Source organism: Triticum dicoccoides, chromosome 4A (assembly GCF_002162155.2).
Source record: "Triticum dicoccoides isolate Atlit2015 ecotype Zavitan chromosome 4A, WEW_v2.0, whole genome shotgun sequence".
NCBI classification, from domain to species: Eukaryota; Viridiplantae; Streptophyta; class Magnoliopsida; order Poales; family Poaceae; genus Triticum; species Triticum dicoccoides.
The window spans coordinates 18195816-18212825 of NC_041386.1; the positions used below are offsets into that span (position 1 = coordinate 18195816).

The window sequence follows — 17010 nt, forward strand, 5'->3', positions numbered from 1 at the left end:
AAATAGAGATCAATTTTCAGCTGAACCAGTAGATTCACTCCTTCAGGTATACATCCTAATTGGTCCTACAATGATCACAAGAAATTAGAGGATGGAACTTGACTGCCTTCTGTATCATTTGAAGGACGAACTTGACTGGCTATTAAAATGATAAAATGCATGATTGCCGCGGCACATGTACTTTTTTGTGGGAAAACATGCTGTTAGGTGCAGAAGTAAAGAACATATCGCATGGTTGCTTGTTGGCATGTATAAAATCATCAGACCAAGACAGAAGAACCATGATTATCATATGTACTGGAACCAAGATCTACATAGTGGCAGCCATTGATCTAGTTACTCAAGGGTAGTGCTACTGTTAAACAACAACTCTAAAGCAAAGTTACTGAATCTACTAAAGTAGAAGAGAATTCAGTTATTTAAGCATGAAAATGTACATACGGCATATGCTTAGGATTTTTTTTGTGGAAATACAGTTACTGCGCATGATCATACAGTAAATAAATATTAAGCCATATATACATCTCACACAGATAAGACCATGCACATAATCAAACAGGATTAATTTACTAGCTGCAGCATCAATAAACACAAGGTATTAACCATTTGCATCTGTTCTCGGCAACCACTGAACTGTTAGCCCTTTCATAGTGCCACAGAAAGACACACCATTTCCATCACTAATGAGGATCAACGAGCTAGCTAGTTCACTCCCTCCATGTCAAGGCAAATAAAAGAAACAGATGCAATACATATATATTTACAACATCCACAATAATCCTGTACTGTCTATTCGTTATCTCTGAAGAAAAGAAAACTCTGTATCTCTCTTTGTCGCTCATCCCCTTTCTCTAACAACCCCCCCAATTCATCCCTTCCTCTCAATTTCCTGTGAGATCCTTCGTGGACTTATGAACATGTAGAACTAATACTTACTGGAATCAAGAACCAGGAATAAAGAACTCGTAGAACTAATCAGGAATTTTAATCAAGAACATGCAGAGAAACAAGGGTGGAGAGGGGATATGGATCTCACCTTTCCGGATGTGACGTGGACGTGGATGCAGACCTTGCAGATGATGAATCCGAGTTGCCGGGGACGAGGACGAGCCCTGGATGATCTCAGCCGCTAGAGATCCGATCCACCCAAACCCTATGTCGCCGAAGTTGTTGTCGGGCAGAACAAACACCTAGGACAAGGAGGTGGACGAGGAGATGAGGGGGTCGCACGGGTTTGGATTAGGATGGAGGGGGTGTCGGGGAACTGCGGCGGCATGGTCGCGGCGGCGCGACGCTAGGGTACCATGGTCGGGGGAGGAGAGGGCGTCGCTGGACACGGGAGAGAGAAATTTGGATCGAACCGGTAAGTTGGGGGGAGTGGGAGGGGAGAGGGAGTTGCGGGGAGCTGGCTTTTTGCGACTCCGCCAGATTCAACTGCAACCAGCTCCGCTCCACTCCTTCGACTCCGTGGAGTTGTTGCGTTCGGCACTGCTCCGCCCACTCCCGGAACGGAGTTGTGGAGTGGAGTGGATCCGAACAGGTCCTAAAAACTCATGAAGCAGAATGGCGAGATCCGAAGAAGTAGAAGCTTCTGCTCCCCGAAGCATCACATTTGTAGCCTTGGTACTCCGAAACGCCACCCCTGCGAAGCTTTATAGATTTCACCTGCCACATGCTCGATGAGTCTTGCCCCCATTCTTTCCCCTGGGTCCTTTTTTTACAAAACAGCCCAGTCAGCGATCCAATAGCAAATTCTTTTAACGATCCCAATTGGGTCATTTATATTTTTCCTGCCAAATACAATATCATTCCTACTATTCCAAATTGCCCATAATAAATCAAAGGTACCAGTCAAAACCATTTTCTTATCATTTTTGTTGAATTTATTCAACCAATTTCCAAAACAATCATTCAAATCTTTTGGAATAAGTTTAAGGTCAAAAGCACACCCAACCAGGCTCCAAATGAGTCTAGCAACAGAGCAGGAGAAGAAGAGGTGATCAATATTCTCCTCTTTCCCACACAAAACACAATGTTTGTCTCCTTTCCAGCCCTTCTTCAGCAAATTGTCTCTAGTTAGAATACTCTTTTTATTCAGGAGCCAAAGGAAAAACTTAATTTTTGCAGGTACTTTAACCTTCCACAAAAATTTCTATGGAAAGCCAACATCAGATTTAATAAGATGCAAGTATAAAGATTTCACAGAAAATTTCCTGTTTGTAGTCAACATCCACATAGGTTTGTCCCTCCCTCCATGCATTATGAACTCACATCTCCTTTTTAAGCTATCCCAAAGAATTTCAGAATCCCAACTATTGTTCTTCTAAAAGACATAGCCCCCCGCCCGAGGCCCGGCGGGCTTTTCACACAATCGGCCAGGCTTGGGCCTGATTTTTAGGCCTGACGACCAGGCTGAGCCGGGCTCAGGCCCAGGTTTTTTGCATCGGGCTTTGGTAGGCCCGGCCCGACAGATGGCCATGTATACCTGGGATCATACATAGCCTTTCTTTGAGTCTAACAGCCCTCTGAGATACTATCTTCACATGACATTAGCAAGGTGCTCTTGTTTTTTTAGCAAAACAGAACAAGGGGCACTAAATTACATGTACACAAGTTATTTCTAATATCCACTAGACACTACATCTAATATGGAAACCTTTTTTTTTCCGTCAGCCAGTTCAAGAGACTCTAGTACCTGTCAGAAAGAATAACACAACGTGAGTGTCAAATAACCACGCCTTCTTCTGCATGCAAAACTCCTCTCTCAAGGCGAATGTTTTTCAGCATGTAAGTAATATCTAATACACTTTTTTTAAAATTATTTAATTTTTACTCTTTGCAATATGTCACACAACTAAAACTTAGTGTCTTATAAATCACAAGGGTAGAAACAAAAAAGATCTCTTAGCCAAAAAAAATTCCTAAAATTTACAACTTTACAAATTTACAACTGTATCTGTATGGATCCCAATTCTTTGCAATATGTCACACAACCTAACATGGATGCTTTGGTAAAAAAAAGATGGATGAACTCTGTTCTCAACAATTTACTTTTTAATGCTGGACCAGCCATTTACAAAAACCAGAAACTCACAAATATTTCAACGAACAATGTCAACCGATGCTTACAAGGGATTATAGACTGCTGTTTGCATATGGATTATTCCGTGATTGTTAACATAGGGAGTTTACGAGGAATTGATATGGCAACTTCATGAAAAAGTTTCATGGTGAAGTGTACACACAGCACTTGTACCCTGCACCACCAAACTTCTTCATCAAGGTACCACATGGAGAAGATATATGCGGCAAATCCAAATGCTATATACTCCTTCCGTTCCAGAATATAAGGTGCATCAACTTTCGCGCAAGTCAAACTTATGTATGTTTGACCAAGATTGTAGAATAAAATATCAACATCCATAATACAAAATAAATAAAATAAGAAAATTCTTTTCGTGATGATACAAATTTTCTATTGTAGATATTGAAGTACTTTTTTTTTCTAAAAACTTGATAAACATGCACATGTTTGACTTTTGAAAAACTAATACACATTATATTTTGGGATGGAGGGAGCAGTTTTTAGAATGGCCACAAAATATTATGGTATAGATGTGGGTTCTCTGAAGCTAATAGCTCATAAATAACATATCTGAAAGTTTTAACAATCAAAAGAAGGACCCAACATAACAGCTTCAAAGACTGGTGGCTCTCTGCTCGCCTTTCAATTTCAGGAAACAAGAGAAAAGGTTTTTTATAGCCTATGTTTCCTGGGAGCTTCGTCAATCTGGAGGGAAAGAAACTATCGAATTTAACGGTCAGGCTGCAGCTCTTCAGAACTTCTTGCTTTGACTAGAAGCTCTTCAGGGCATGGATAATAAGCTCAGTGGTTTACAATTTGTGGAGTCTGGCCAGTGTTGAGGGCCAGAGCAAACTGGTAGTTGTTGTAAGTTGGCAAGTTGCCTGTTTCAGTTTAGTTTGGGCCGTTAAAATGTTGCAGGCCACGTCAAGGCTGTTTCTTCCTTGGTCTTCATGTACTAAACCTCTTTTCTTTTTCTTCTATAAAATACACAGCCCTTTTGCATGGTTAGAAAAAAATAGCAATCAAATTAAGGACCTAGAGGGGCTGCATCAGAGAGCTCATTATGGGTAAGTTTAATGTGAGGAGAAAAACAAGTAGGAGGTTGGAAGGCTGAATCTTGCTAAGTGTAATGAAACAACTAAATGCATTGAGCAAAACAATTGGGATCCATACAGATACAGTTGCTTGGAGAAATGAGTTTGAAGCAGAGATAAGTATGCTTGAATCACAAGGGCGTGATACGCTACAAGTCATAAACATAAAAGATAGGACATGTTCATGCAGCGCGTGGTAAGTTTTTCGGAAGACATACCTTCATGCATTGGCCTTCAGATGCTCAATCAGGGGAGCTGAGATCCAAGCACATGCCGATAATTATTACAGCATTGAGATGTTTAGGGCATCATATGCTGGGTCAGTACCATCCATGACAGATTCACTAGATACAACACAACTGGGTGAAAGTCGACTAGGGTTGCAAAGTACACCCACCAACTCTAAAAAGGCCTCCAGGCAGACCCAGGAAGCAGAGAATTAGGAGATTGTTTTTGAACCTGGTAGAAAGGTGGTCAGGTGCAGAAGATGTAAGGGAGTGGGCCATACGACAAAAACATGCAAGGAGCCGGAACCCGAACAAGAATTCCTATGATCTTATCTGATGTTGATGAGGAACCAACTTCAAACTAATGTGTCCTCTCATGTTAATTTGTTTTACACATCATTGCTTAGTACTGAGTACTATGTTTAATCTTATAAATCATTGCAGAAAGAAATGTGCACATGTGATTGAAGAACCTGTAGAAGCTCGAGAACAAACTCCAAGGAGAAGGTGTGAGTATTGCACATGCTTTTAGTCACATTTTTACTGCCCACTGTAATGTTTTTGGTTCAATAATCATTTCAGGAGAGAAGGTATGAGGACTGAAGAATCTATAGCTAACTACAAGAGGTATTAATCTGATTTGTACATATTTACATGTGCAAATAGATTGAAGAACCTGTACTAACTATATTATATTGTCTTCCTAACTCTAGGAAGAAAACTTCTGTCAACATGACTCCTATGAAGAAGCCCACAGCCAAAGGAAATGACAAGATAACTACAGTGAAGAAAGCTGCACCTAAAACAAAGAAACATGGAGCATGGATGCTTTGGTGACAGAAAAAATGGATGAACTCTGTTCTCAACAATTTACTTGCTGCACACGCCCATTTACCAAAGCCATGTAAACTCCCAAAATATCAACATAATTTATAGCATGGTATGATATTGTAAGCATCACATGGATGACAAGAGAGTGTATTGCACAATGCACATAAGCTTACACCATTGAATTAAAATATAATATATCTACAAAAACTGGAATATACATACTTGAGAATCGAATTGATAATCTAGATAATTTCTAGATGGGATCATGGGACTAGTTAAAAGAGGAGACGCGTACCTCTTGCAATAACTTCTCCAAGGTCTGATACAGTTGCAGTCAACTCTACGGTCCTTCGGCATTTTTTGAGTGTTTGAAATAACCCAACCTATGGAGTTAGCATAACACATTTCTCAGTGCTAACATTTTGCTAATAATACTTCTGTACAAAGGAATGAATGGCAGGGATCAAGCGAACTACCGTTATAAGATAGAACTGAACTTACAGAAATATGAACTTCAGTATTACGGCCATTTTTACTATCTGAAGGGCCTTTGCATATGCTCATCAACAGATTTTCCAACTGATAATTTCAGGAAAAAAAAAACATAGAAGTCACGAGCATGAAGCTATGGAATATCACAAGTGTAATTTATTTTCACTTTATTAACCTAACAAATCTCTAATACACCCACCTGAATTGTGGTAGAAATGCATTTTCCCTTAATACATTCAATAAGATCACCTTTTTGAATTCCACATATCTCAGCATTAGATCCTTTCGAGACCTAAGGTTCAATTGCCAAATAATTACCATATGCACATGGGAAAAATAGCACCTTCAGGAAGGCATTATATACCTCTCTAACAACAAGACCGTCATCAATGTTATACATACGACATAACATGTCAACATGAGAAGGCTCTAGAAGTTTGATGGCCTCAAACCTCATCCCAAGATGAGGCCGACCAATGTACCTACACCAAATCAGGTACCATTTAACATATTTCGAGCAAGGTATACATGGGTAAGTAACGCTTCCAAAATAAGCCATTTTAGTGGAATTCAACTTCTATCTTCTTTTTTATTTGAACAAGGACTTCTATCTAACACGTTTAAAATTTCCCATCACTAACCAAATATTTTGATTCAAATAGATTTCAAAAAGGCCCAAAGGGGATGAATCATTAATGGTAGTTAGATATGCTGAAAGAAGATTTTTCATGATTTTACGTAAAATTGAAACATCAAATTTAGATGAGATCAATTGAGTATCACAAAAACATTTGTTCATAAATATCTCCTAAGTTTAAATTCAAGCCATCCTTAAAAAAAGATGGGTTCAGGAAAAATGTCCATAAAAAATGAGAGAAAAAACTAAAACAAAGTTTTCCCTTTAACTTTACTCTACACTTTGGCTATATAGATAGTACTAAAGACATGCGAAGCAAAATTATAAAGTCTTATCAGTTCTCTCTTATAAATAGTTGTCATGATGAAACATTTTATAGTCTATAAGAGTGGTTCTAATTGTTTCTTTCTGTCTAGGCCCCATCAAAGATCCAGTGCTTGATTCGCTTATAAATGATTGTTCCTATATTATCTATTGCAACCACTTGTTGAAACATATCACTATATATATAACACAACAATGACTATACTATTTGGAAAATCTTAACATAACTGAAAGGGCATACCAGTGCTCAAAGCTCACAAACAAAGTGGGGTCTGGGGAAGGCGCTTTCTAGACAGCCTTACCCTTGCATAATAATTTTGCAAGGAGGCTGGTTCTAACCCAAGACCTCCAGCCCACAAGTGGAGAGACTACCACTGGGCCAGGCATGCCCTCCAAAATCTTAACATCTTATGGCCATTAAATTGCGTAAAAGTGAGAAAATAGACACTAGTTCGACCACTAATAACAACAACAATAAAAAATAGGGGAGAACACATTACCAAACAATAATAGATACTATCAAAGAGCTGAGAGGAAAAACGAACCGATATTTCTTCCATGAATCCAAACCTGGTGCATGTAGCTCCCGCTTGCGCAGGGTCCAGGGAAGGGTCCGACCACTTTGGGTCTATAGTACGCAGCCTTTCCCTACATTTCTGTAAGAGGCTGTTTCCAGGACTTGAACCCATGACCTCATGGTCACAAGGCAGCAGCTTTACCACTGCGCCAAGGCTCCCCTTCTCTTCCATGAATCCAAACAATTGAGCAAAATGGAAGAAGGTATAAAAGACCCAAATCTCTCAGGGTCGTTGACCATTCCAACAACTTTTCCATTCAAGTCAATAACTAGCCCCCCATTGTCATACTACAACAATTCATATGGACAAAATATGAGATTTTGCAATATATAACATAAAATGACATAGAAAACTCAAAGTTGTACAAATGTATATAATACTAACTCTATATTACCTCATTATTATCATCGTCATGGCCATCTGGAGAACAAAAGTACACGTTGTGGTGCCGCTCAAACAAGTTTGGATTCAGATATTCTGCCCTAGCATATGCTATCCTTAGATTTAAGGAATTGTCTCTTCCTAGCTGAAAAACCTCTTGAGCAAATTCTACATCTTTTTCACGAAGAGATGGTAACTTGATTGGTTGATCCACCTCAACATTCAAGAAAGCGATATCGTAATGGGGCTGATAGTAGACAAGCTCGCCCTTTGCACTAGTGCCATTTAGCAAATGAACAGTGACCTAAAAAAGGTTCCAGAACAGATTTTATAAGATTTGTTTAACAATGCCTAGTAAGCAAGTGGCATATGATGTTTCCATATTGTTATCAGAAAAGGCCAATAGCTAGCCAAAAAACATGTACTTTGTACTGGTGCCATCTAGCAAACGAACAGTGACCTAAGAAAAATGTCCTGGGACAGAATGTATAAGATTTTTGAACAATGCTTAGTAAGAAAAATCACATATGATGCTTTCATTTTGTTATTATTAGAAACGGCCAACAGCACAAAAACATGTCATTTGCATTGGTGCCGTCTAGCAAATGAACAGTGACCTAAAAAAAGTTCTGGAACAGAATGTAGATTTTTTAAATGCTTGGTAAGCAAATCGCATATGCCGTTTCCATTTTGTTATCAACTAGAAAAGGCCAATAGCTAGCACAAAAACATGTCCTTTGCACTGGTGCGATCTAGCAAATGAATAAGCGACCTAAAGATACAAGACTTTTGAACAATGCTTGGTGAGCAAATCGCATATGCCGTTTCCATTTTGTTATTATAAAGGGCCAATTGCACACAAAAAGAAACATTTGAATTGCAACTAGTTAGATTTTTTGTTATTATAAAGGGCCAATTGCACACAAAAAGAAACATTTGAATTGCAACTAGTTAGTTTTTTTGTTATTATAAAGGGCCAATTGCACACAAAAAAACATTTGAATTGCAACTAGTTAGATTTACACTGGGGATTAAAATATTTATTTGGGGGTGGAAGCGGCTGGGCTGGAAAAGAAACACTAGATTTGACTCACATCAGCATTAGGGGCATACTCTTGGCCGCCTGTCCAGACGCTGTAAGGAGCGTCCTTTGTGCGAATCAGCCGCGCAGTTGTCAAAACCTATGTTTTTAAGGCGACGCCTTGCTTTAAGGCGCTGGGGGGGCGCTTCGACGCCTAGGCGACGCCTAGGCGCCTAAAGCGGACGCCTAGGCGCCTAAAGCGCAAAGCGCTGGGGGGGCGCCTCGACGCCTAGGCGTCGCCTAGGCGTCGCCTTACGGACGCCTTTAAAACATAGGTCAAAACAAGGCCGGTTTTCTTCTCCGCATCCCAACCGACCCAGAAGCCGGAGCAGCGTCTCAGCGGTTCACCAACTGTGTGATTCAAGCACAATACATAAATTAAGTTGATGGATCAATCAATCCAAAACAGAGAGGGTGCAAAGCAAAGCTGCATATATAGTACACATACTACAGACCAAGGGAGGATGAAACCCCTAGAAGGAATTTGGCAGCGGAGAGCACGGCCTGGCTTCCGGATTCACGGACGGAGAAGAGCTCGGCAATGTGAAACCGGGTCGGGGGCTTGAAGCGATCGAGCGTGGGGATTTTCACAGGGCGGGGAGCTACAGGCAGGCAGGCAGCAGGAGCATATAAATAAACAAATAAATAAATATAGTATGAACTGATGGAAAAAAAAATGGATGAGACGGACCTGATTCTTCGTCGCGTCTGGCCGCCAAGTAGTCATCTTCCTCTTCGCTCCACACACCCACCTTCCTCTTCTTCTCCGCCAAGGGATCGTCTCGTATGGTCGGATAAGCCGCCATCCTCCTTTTCTTGTTGGACCCGCACTCGTCTTCTTTCCCGGATGGCCCCCGCCTGGAACCCACCCGATCGAGGAATCAACCGGTCCTCTCGCAATCGCGCCGCCGCCGCCGCCGGCGGCCAGTGGGGATTTATTCGTCCAGTTTTTTTTTCCGGGAAGGGATTGTTCAGGACACCCGATTTCTGTGAAGAGACCGCGGCGCGGGCTAGATCTGGACCCAGCCCGGGCCTGATCAGTGTCATGGGGTCGCAGCCGTTGTGCGGCCAGGCCTGGCCAGATGGGCCGGGACGACCCGCCCTGGCCTAAACAGGCCAGGCACGGCACAACCCACCCCAGAAACGCCTAGTACACGGGCCATGCCGGGCCGGCACTCGTGCCGCACTTCCTGGCCCAGGCACAGACACATCAGGGAAATGGCTCGTCCTACTAACATGTTTAGCCCACCATCCCGTCTGATTTTGGGCTGTTTTTAGGCCTATTCAGGCTGTTCTGGGGGGCAATATATATATTATTCTTGAAAAAAGTAAATGGATCGTGTTGTGCATGCACTCGGCCTGATTATAAACGTGTCGACCTGGCCCACCATAGGGCCGGGCACGCGAGCTATCGGGCCAGCACGCCAGGACTGGCCCATTTGGCCACCTTTGTGTATGATTGTATGTTTTGGAGTTGGTGCGACAGTCGTGGTGTGTTGGCGGGCCCACGACTGTGCGCATGGAGGAAGATGGCTCGGGCTTGCGGGTTCTTAGTCATGCTAGAGGTGGAAAGACGGGTTGCGTGCTTTCGTTCGTGCGGGTCGTTGGCGGACCATGGTGTTCCGACTACACTGACAAGGTGCGGGTTGTCGGAAGCAAGCTTTCGGTGTACATAGAGTCGTATCAATGGCAGATAGGGATTGAGAGAATATTGATCTTACCTTTAACTCCTTGTGAGTTCGACACTCCATACTTATCACTTCCATCATTGGGAATTGCTACGATGATTCCCTGCACTTGAAGATTGTCAAGCTCTTTTCTGGCGCCTTTGCCGGGGAGCAATAGCATGGGGTTGATATTCTTGTGTATGCTTGTGTGCTTTCTTCATTAAGTAGATTTTGTTTTTTCTTTTTGTGTTTCTGTTTAGTTGTGGGTGAAACATACAAAAAAAATAAAAGAATGAAAATACAAAAAAAAATTACTTGCCTCTCATATCTAAAAAAGTTTTCAATTAGAGAAGTGATTGGAAGGTTATGCATTGGAGAAATGAGGGTCGACCTTGAACACTTGTGTTCATGCTCATGGAAACAATGTAAAAAAAATCATGGAAGCTTCTCTAAAAATAATAATCCCCTTGTATATATCCATTGTATTATAAAAATAATGTGCCAAGCCTTGGTTTTAGGATGATTAGATTGTTTATTTACTATGTATAGTACAAAAACAGAAACTTTGGTTGTAGCGCGTAATTTTACAGTTTTTACTGGAAAGTCAAATGGGTCTAAAACTTTTTGCACATTATTTCTGTACAAATTGTTTAAATTGTCATATTTTTTTAGAATTTTTTGGAGTTGCAGAAGTATACTATACTTTCAGATTACTACAGACTGTCCTGTTTTTGACAAATTCTGTTTTCTATGTGTTGGTCGCTTATTTTGATGAATCTATGGGTAGTATCGGGGGGGGGGGGGTAAGAACCATGGTGAAGTTGGAATACAGTAGATATAGTTCTAATATGAAATTGGACCGAGTTTGCAACAGTACCTAAAGATAGTGATTTGCTTTATTATACTAACTGATCTCACAAAGTTTTTGTTAAAGTTTTGTGTGGATGAAGTGTTTGAAGATCGAGGAGCTATCAATATGAAAAGAATAAAGAGAGGCAAGAGCTCAAGTTTGGGAATGACCAAGGCACCCCAAGTAAATATTTCAAGGATACTCAAGCATCTAAGCTTGGGGATGCCCCGGTTGGCATCCCATCTTTCTTCTTCAACAATTATTGGTATACTTCGGGGTTTTTTTACATGATTTGTGCCTTTTGTGTTTTTTTTTGCTTTTCCTTTAAGAACCGTGCTAGTATGAGATAGCCCTTCATTGATTTATAGAATGCTTCATGTGCTTCACTTATATCTTTTAAGTATGATCTTATAGAATTACTCTTTGTGCTTCACACTACTAGGAAAAGGGCTATAGATGGAAATGACACTAATGGCACACCAAATATGTGGTGCGCCATTACTATATACTAATGGCGCACCATCTGTTGGTGCACTATTAGTGTGGAAGACACTAATGGCGCACCAGGCACACGATGCGCCACTAGTAACAAAATGTTTTTTTATTTTTTGATAGGTAAGTAAAGGCAAAGCTATCTTCATGTTGTAGATCTACTTTTTTTCTCCCTAGCTCGCTCCAACAACGTGCACATGTATTTTTTGTGGCCTAGCTAGATCTATGTATGTTTGTGGTGTTGCATATATGTTTGTGTTTGCAGGTACCGGTATTTAAAATGCGATAGTTGCCAATATTTTTTGCTGGAATGTTGATTCATTTCCGTTTCGGCGAGAATTTTGGCACTATGCATTCTTTTTGGTCCTATTTCTAGGGAAAGTCATGCCAAATTTTTTCTTGGTTCTAAAATATCGTTTTGCTCTACACCGCAGGCGACCATGGTCCGCGCGATGACCGAAGGCATCGTGAATAGATTTTTGAGCTCCGCGAAGGCCGAGATGCTTCAAAAAAACGAGACAGAGATAAGATGTCCGTGTCAAAGATGCAAGCTGAAGAGCCTTATTACTTGATGGTCGTAAGGCTGTTGGGTACATATGGATTTTAAAAGGAAGACGGACAATGATGGTAGGTATCACCATTAAGAAAGCTTGACTTGTCGTTAAGATGTTTTCCGACAAGTTCAAGGAGTTGACTACAATGAGACTTTCTCACTCGTAGCGATGCTAAGAGTCTGTTGGAATTATATTAGCAGTCACTGCATTATTTATGAAATCTTGCAGATAGGATGTCAAAACATTGTTTCCTCGACGTTTTTCTTGAGGAAAGGTTGTATGTGATACAACCGGATGGTTTTGTCAATCCTAAAAGATGCTAATAAGTATGCAAAGCCCCAGCAATCCTTCTGAGGACTGGAGTAAGCATCTCGGAGTTGGAATGTATGCTTTGATGAGATGATCAAAGATTTTGGGTGTATACAAAGTTTATGAGAAACTTGTATTTCCAAAGAAGTGAGTGGGAGCACTATAGAATTTCCGATGAGTATATGTTGTTGACATATTGTTGATCAGAAATGACATAGAATTTCTGGAAAGCATATAGGGTTATTTGAAAAGTGTTTTTCAATGGAAAACCTGGATTAAGCTACTTGAGCATTGAGCATCAAGATCTATAAGGATAGATCAAAACGCTTAATGGTACTTTAAAATGAGCACATTCCTTGACATGATCTTGAAGGTGTTCAAGATGGATCAGTCAAAGAAGGAGTTCTTGCCTGAGTTGTAAGATATGAAGTTAAGACTTAAAGCTCGACCACGGCAGAATAGAGAGAAAGGACGAAGGTCGTCCCCTATGCTTAAGACATAGGCTCTACAGTATGCTATGCTGTGTACCGCACCTGAAGTGTGCCTTGCCATGAGTCAGTCAAGGGGTACAAGAGTGATCCAAGAATGGATCACAGGACAACGGTCAAAGTTATCCTTAGTAACTAGTGGACTAAGGAATTTTCTCGATTATGGAGGTGGTAAAAGAGTTCGTCGTAAAGGGTTACGTCGATGCAAGCTTAACACCTATCCGGATAACTCTGAGTAGAGATACCGGATACGTAAAATGGAGCAACAATTTAGAATAGCTCCAAGTAGAACAGTTATTTGGAATAGCTCCAAATAGAACGTGGTAGCTACATCTAGGAGATGACATAGAGATTTGTAAAGCACACACAGATCTGAAAGGTTCAGACCCGTTGACTAAAACCTCTCTCACAAGCAACATGATCAAACCCAGAACTCATTGAGTGCTAATCACATAGTGATGTGAACTAGATTATTGACTCTAGTAAACTCTTTGGATATTGGTTACATGGCGATGTGACCTATGAGTGTTAATCACATGGCGATGTGAACTAGATTCTTGACTCTAGTGCAAGTGGGAGACTGTTGGAAATATGCCCTAGAGGCAATAATAAATTGATTATTATTATATTTCCTTGTTCATGATAATCGTTTATTATCCATGCTAGAATTGTATTGATAGGAAACACAGATACATGTGTGGATACATAAACAACACCATGTCCCTAGTAAGCCTCTAGTTGACTAGCTCGTTGATCAATAGATGGTTACGGTTTCTTGACCATGGACATTGGATGTCGTTGATAACGGGATCACATCATTAGGAGAATGATGTGATGGACAAGACCCAATCCTAAGCATAGCACTAGATCGTGTAGTTCGCATGCTAAAGCTTTTCTAATGTCAAGTATCATTTCCTTAGACCATGAGATTGTGCAACTCCCGGATACCGTAGGAGTGCTTTGGGTGTACCAAACGTCATAACGTAACTGGGTGACTATAAAGGTGCACTACGGGTATCTCCAAAAGTGTCTGTTGGGTTGGCACGAATTGAGACTGGCATTTCGGTAGGACATCATCATAATGTGCACAATGTGATCAAGGAGTTGATCAAGTGATGATGTGTTACGGAACGAGTAAAGAGACTTGCCGGTAACGATATTGAACAAGGTATCGGGATACCGACGATCGAATCTCGGGCAAGTATCGTACCGATGGACAAAGGGAATTGTATACGAGATTGATTAAGTCCTTGACATCGTGGTTCATCCGATGAGATCATCGTGGAGCATGTGGGAGCCAACATGGGTATCCAGATCCCGCTGTTGGTTATTGACCGGAGAACGTCTCGGTCATGTCTGCATGGTTCCCGAACCCGTAGGGTCTACACACTTAAGGTTCGATGACGCTAGGTTTATAAAGGAAGTTTGTATGTGGTTACCGAATATTGTTCGGAGTCCCGGATGAGATCCCGGACGTCACGAGGAGTTCCGGAATGGTCCGGAGGTAAAGATTTATATATGGGAAGTCCTGTTTTGGTCACCGAACAAGTTTCGGGGTCACCGGTATTGTACCGGGACCACCGGAAGGGTCCCGGGGGTCCACCGGGTGGGGCCACCTGCCCCGGGGGGCCACATGGACTGTAGGGGGTGCGCCTTGGCCTATATGGGCCAAGGGAACCAGCCCCAAGAGGCCCATGCGCCAAGAGATGAGGGATAGGAAGAGTCCTAAAGGGGGAAGGCACCTCCGAGGTGCCTTGGGGAGGAGAGACTCCTCCTAGCCGCACCCTTCCTTAGAGGAAGGGCCAAGGCTGCGCCTCCCCCCCTCTCCCTTGCCCCTATATATATGTGGAGGGTGGGAGGGCAGCCATATCAATGTTGTGGTGCAGCCCTCCCCTTCTCCCAAGTCCTTCTCCTCTCCCGTGGTGCTTGGCGAAGCCCTGCAGGATTGCCACGCTCCTCCACCACCACCATGCCATTGTGCTGCTGCTGGATGGAGTCTTCCTTAATCTCTCCCTCTCTCCTTGCTGGATCAAGGCGTGGGAGATGTCACCGGGCTATACGTGTGTTGAACGCGGAGGTGCCGTCCGTTCGGCACTTGGTCATCGGTGATTTGGATCACGACGAGTACGACTCCATCAACCCCGTTCACTTGAACGCTTCCGCTTAGCGATCTACAAGGGTATGTAGATCCACTCCTCCCTCGTTGCTAGATGACTCCATAGATTGATCTTGGTGACACGTAGGAAAATTTTGAATTATTGCTACGTTCCTCAACAGTTGCAGCACGCACAGGAGAAACGCCCCCTCCCACCGCCACCATAGAATCGGCCGATGATGATTGTAGCTCCATTCCATTGTCGCAACACCGCCAGTAGTGGTGGCAGCTCCTATGCCCACGTTCGCAGCATGGATGCAGCAAAATCCTTTGCCAGTTCGAGCATCCAGAAAGCATCTACGGTGGCAACTTCATCAACGAAGGTTCCAACATTCCGCAGCCTGGTTGCAACTCAGGTAGTAGTCGGTTCTAGCAAAATCGTTTGTTGGTTCCAGCATCCGCATCACCCTTCGCAACATTGCCCAGTCATGGTCACCATCGAGCCTCTCGTCTGCAAGGGTCGTAGCAGCCACCAAACACGGTTCCAGCATGATAATTTTCCCGATGAAGTTACATGATGATTTATAAATCATCACTTGATTTTGGAGCGGTCTTCTTCTTCTTTTTCTTTCTTCATTGCTCATGTTGAACCCTCCTCAGACCCACCCAAACCACATGTCGCTGCCCACCCTAGCCGACAACTCTGTCATGTTGATGCCACACCAGAGCCCATCCATCTACGCCCCCCCCAAAACACACACACACACACACACACACACACACACACACACACACTTCTTCTCCGGCACCGACAACCCACCCAACACCCGGAACCATCAGGCCTCCACCTCGTCTCTGCTTGTCACGTTGTGGTGAGCCACTTCATCGCTTGCTCCAGCTCGTTCTTGATGATCCCTCATCAGGATGTCGGGGCCAACCGTGGCCTTCCTGTGTCAAGCTCGGTACTCTAGCCCTCATCTATTTATCTCTAGAAATTGACTTGCTCTACAATTGATTTCAAGCAACTACCAAATAGCAAACGTGCTTTCATTTTCCTCATCCATTTGCATATTGCAAGAAGACAGTAGCTTTCCTCATGTCTTCCTTTCTCTCTACAAGACCAAACTCCAATATACAACACACGCAGACATGCTACACCTCGGTTACTATGCTAGACATGTATATTGTATGCTATTTATTTTTCGTACTTTCTTATTTCTTTTGTAAAAAGTATATCTGAGGCGCCATTAGAACACAGTATAAAATCCAATATATTAAATAAGATCAAATCCACTAAATAATGCCAGTAAAGTATATACAAATTTGCACTTCCATTACACTGAACGAGAAATATACGTACATCAGCATTCGCTACTCCTTTCAGACAAGATCACTTATCCGTCTTTCACCGGACAATCTTTGACTCCTCTAGTGACCGGGGAGCTGCCGGAGATCGCTCCTCAACTGGCCTAGTTGTTTGTTCATCTAAAAAATATAGCTTTTCGTTAATTTTAGTCTTGCAGAGTTGCAGTCAAGCAAGTATTTGGTCTCTGTATTTTCTTGTTTTTTCTCAGTTCCTTGTTTTCTAATTGTCCGATGTATTTTCTTATAGAGTCAGGCTTATTCTACACTAATTTCAGAACATCCGCGAGTTACCTGCCACCGTGGTAGCTCCTCCTCCCTTTTGCCGCTCCATGTGCTAGCCTTGAAAATGTGAATTTATATTGTGTCCTGGCATTGTTATGTATGTAGTTCTGATCAATCATACAAATACCTAAAAGCAAAGAAGAAAACTAAAGTAGAATTGTTGGGAAACTGTCAAAAA

At 42.1% G+C, this 17010-nt stretch overlaps 1 protein-coding gene across 4 annotated transcripts; it reads right to left on the minus strand.

Moving 5' to 3' along the window:
• Positions 1–2526: 2526 nt before the first annotated feature.
• LOC119284666 lies at positions 2527–9720 on the minus strand. 4 transcript variants are annotated; one of them, XR_005139158.1, is made up of 13 exons: positions 9422–9720; positions 9186–9332; positions 9014–9081; positions 8744–8830; positions 7663–7953; positions 7450–7555; positions 7236–7260; positions 6094–6211; positions 5929–6021; positions 5714–5816; positions 5533–5620; positions 4398–4638; positions 2527–2695 (listed from the first exon to the last, which is right to left on the minus strand). XR_005139158.1 is itself a non-coding variant. In XM_037563819.1 (12 exons), exons 1-12 carry the CDS (start codon positions 9534–9536, stop codon positions 2679–2681), a joined length of 1233 nt encoding a protein of 410 aa, XP_037419716.1. In that variant the 5' UTR covers positions 9537–9720; the 3' UTR covers positions 2527–2678. The 4 variants fall into 4 exon arrangements, 3 of the variants coding, with proteins under 3 accessions (XP_037419716.1, XP_037419715.1, XP_037419714.1); XM_037563819.1 differs by lacking the exon at positions 4398–4638 and having other exon boundaries at positions 5739–5816; XM_037563818.1 differs by lacking the exon at positions 4398–4638.
• Positions 9721–17010: the final 7290 nt, after the last annotated feature.

Coding starts and splice junctions, on each gene's coding strand:
- LOC119284666 (XM_037563817.1), bottom strand. CDS start 9,536: ATGGCGGCTTATCCGACCATACGAGACGATCCCTTGGCGGAGAAGAAG. Junction 7,261..7,449: donor TTCTTCCATTTTGCTCAATT/GTTTGGATTCAT, acceptor TACATGCACCAG/GTTTGGATTCATGGAAGAAA. Junction 6,022..6,093: donor ACGGTCTTGTTGTTAGAGAG/GTATATAATGCC, acceptor ATTGAACCTTAG/GTCTCGAAAGGATCTAATGC.